The following is a 2,497-nucleotide window of genomic DNA, read 5'->3' on the forward strand; positions in this document are numbered from 1 at the left end:
AATACTTACGGACAGCCCTGTATATGGCATGTCAGTCTGAAATATCATATCCTCCTCGCTTAATTTGTCTTGTGGTTTTTTCCCCACAATTCTTTTTGTGAGCATTCACTCACAGGGGCAATTTAGACAAACTCCATGCAGAGAGGCCCCGGCCAGGAATCAAACCTAAGACATTCTTGCTGTGTGCGTGTGCTACTTTTTAAAACTTTGTGGCAAGAATTTCAGTTTCAGTATTATTTTAAAAATTGACCTGCCTACAGATAGCAAGTAGGTGAGTGGTATAGTTGGTTGAATAGGTGAGTAATTTAACGTCAGTTTAATTACACTCAGCTTGCATGCTTCCAGGCCATTGTTTCTTGGAATATGTTTTTAACCTATTTGTCACACTTCATTTTCTGTGCATTTTCTGTTCCCCAAAAAATCTGAACCACACAAACAAAAAACAGTAAGATAGCAGAAAAATATTTTGAAAGATATATTTGGATCCGCACAATGGATGCAGCACAAAATGCCCATTGCTACAAGCCTACATGTTCTTCAGAACATACAATGAATGAGAACCCTGATTTAGTTTTTAAAACTAACAGCTTCTTGCATTACATTTTTTCCAAAGCAATATGCTTTTGAATGAGATCAAACAATTCCCAGCTATTACAAAATTGTAAATCACAATTTATAAATGTACATGTAATTCACAAAATAAGTTAATATGTCTATTAAAATGTTATCGACTCAAATCATAAAAAGAAAAACAGCATAATATTATGATATTATAATAAATGCTACAACATTCATCATAATTCAGAGATGCAAGTGATAAATACTAACATACAATTCAACTGGTATTTCAATATTTACTAAGGTCATCTGTTAGCTGAATCAAGGAAATACACATCATTGAACTTCAGTTGTGTTGCTGTTCTTGGTCACTTCTTGGTCATTCTTTGAACCACGGCCCTGAACGAACATAAAGCAGAGGAAAACTTTTGAAATTACTTTTACTTTACATTTATAACATGATTTATTTTTTATTTATTTATTTTTACTATTTTTGCCGTTATTTAACATTACTTAAACTATACATTCTTCTTCATGTTATATTACAAACTGCAATGTTTTCCCTGAGAGCATATCATGTCTGTTTGACGGAATGATTGAATGTTTTGGAACAGTTGTTTGGTTTGTTTGTTGATTGATTGATTGATTGATGCTCTGCAGAGACATGGCACAAATGACTGTGCATCTTTACCTTAGTTGCTGGATCCTGTCCATCACCCACTCATTGGTAGGGTTAGCACACACCTTTCTGCCTTTCATGGTGAGGAAACTGAAAGAGACACCAGTAATTCATTAGGATCACACACCCGCCAAACCTTAACCTAATGCTGTTAGCCCTTGCAAGTTCTAATCATTATAAAGCAACAACAAATATTTAATCGTGATAGCTCTATCCTCATAACTGAACTAAACAAACTCCTCCATTATTATCTGTTTTCTACTCCATTTTAACACAGCTCTCTCTCTCTACTTTTAAAATAACAGACTTTCAGAAGATGGCTACTTACATGACTGCATTGATGTTGCACTTGCCATGGTCAGCTTGAATGGAGAAGCCCTTTATGTATTCCAGTGGTAATTCACCACGTGAGTATTTAGTGCAGCATGCTGTATTTGAAAGGACATATGAAATATAAATTTCTCAGGGAACCATTTAAGGTGTCTCACAGTGACAACACTCATGTTTAAGGAGCTTAAAGAAAAGCCACTAGCACTGTACGTACAGAAAATGTACTACAGAAAAGAGTAAAAAGTTGTGTACAGGGTAGAAACAGTGAATGGCACTTAATCACAAAAGGTTTCTATTGCTTAGAAACATGACCAATACAAAAGACATCAACACTGCTCTTTGTTCAGGGAAGGAAATGCTTGGCAAGTGTAAAATTAGACATGGAGAATGAAAAAGATAAAGAAACAAAGTGAGATATATGGGAAAGAGAGGACGAGAGAGACAGAGACAGAACCTACCTGTATTTGCCTGCACACTGAAGAGACTGAGAGATAGAAGAAGCATCAGGCAGACTGTAGACAGGTTGAAGTGGGCCATCTTCTGTGGTTTTTGTTAGAGATCTTTGAGAGTGTGAGAAGAGCTGGAATGCATGTCCTGGGCCTCAGAATCAGCTCTATTTATCTACGGCAAGCTGGAAACTTTCTTTCCTGGGGGCGACGGTGGGTTTTTCCGAGGCACGCAAAAGCAGAATCCGCAAAACTTTCACGATATTTCCATTTCCCTTCTCACTGGACTGATTTCCTCTTGGAATCCACTCCTGCATGTCACCTTTGGATTTGTTTGAGGGACTCTAGTATGGGTACTATATACACTATGTGCCAAAGAAGAGCTTTAAATCACGGAACTAAATAATGTGAATGATATAAAACATAAAGCAACAAAAAAATAAAATACTGAAATACTGAAATATTGCAGATGAATATAATGGTA

The 2,497-nt window shown here is 36.3% G+C and overlaps 1 protein-coding gene across 1 annotated transcript; it reads right to left on the minus strand.

The window, feature by feature from the left end:
- Nucleotides 1-650: 650 nt before the first annotated feature.
- On the minus strand, nucleotides 651-2,164 carry LOC133128042 (C-C motif chemokine 20-like). Its single transcript, XM_061241260.1, has 4 exons — nucleotides 2,026-2,164; nucleotides 1,566-1,665; nucleotides 1,250-1,327; nucleotides 651-957 (listed from the first exon to the last, which is right to left on the minus strand). Exons 1-4 carry the CDS (start codon nucleotides 2,102-2,104, stop codon nucleotides 927-929), a joined length of 288 nt encoding a protein of 95 aa, XP_061097244.1. The 5' UTR covers nucleotides 2,105-2,164; the 3' UTR covers nucleotides 651-926.
- Between the last annotated feature and the right edge of the window lie 333 nt (nucleotides 2,165-2,497).

Source organism: Conger conger, chromosome 5 (assembly GCF_963514075.1).
Source record: "Conger conger chromosome 5, fConCon1.1, whole genome shotgun sequence".
NCBI lineage: Eukaryota > Metazoa > Chordata > Actinopteri > Anguilliformes > Congridae > Conger > Conger conger.

Bases quoted from the DNA above. Each gene is read 5' to 3' on its own strand.
- LOC133128042 (XM_061241260.1), bottom strand. From the start codon at position 2,104: ATGGCCCACTTCAACCTGTCTACAGTCTGCCTGATGCTTCTTCTATCT. The intron at 1,666-2,025 runs GTAGGTTCTGTC...TTTCAAATACAG, and splicing joins CAGTGTGCAGGCAAATACAG to CATGCTGCACTAAATACTCA. The intron at 1,328-1,565 runs GTAAGTAGCCAT...TGTCTCTTTCAG, and splicing joins TGCAACATCAATGCAGTCAT to TTTCCTCACCATGAAAGGCA.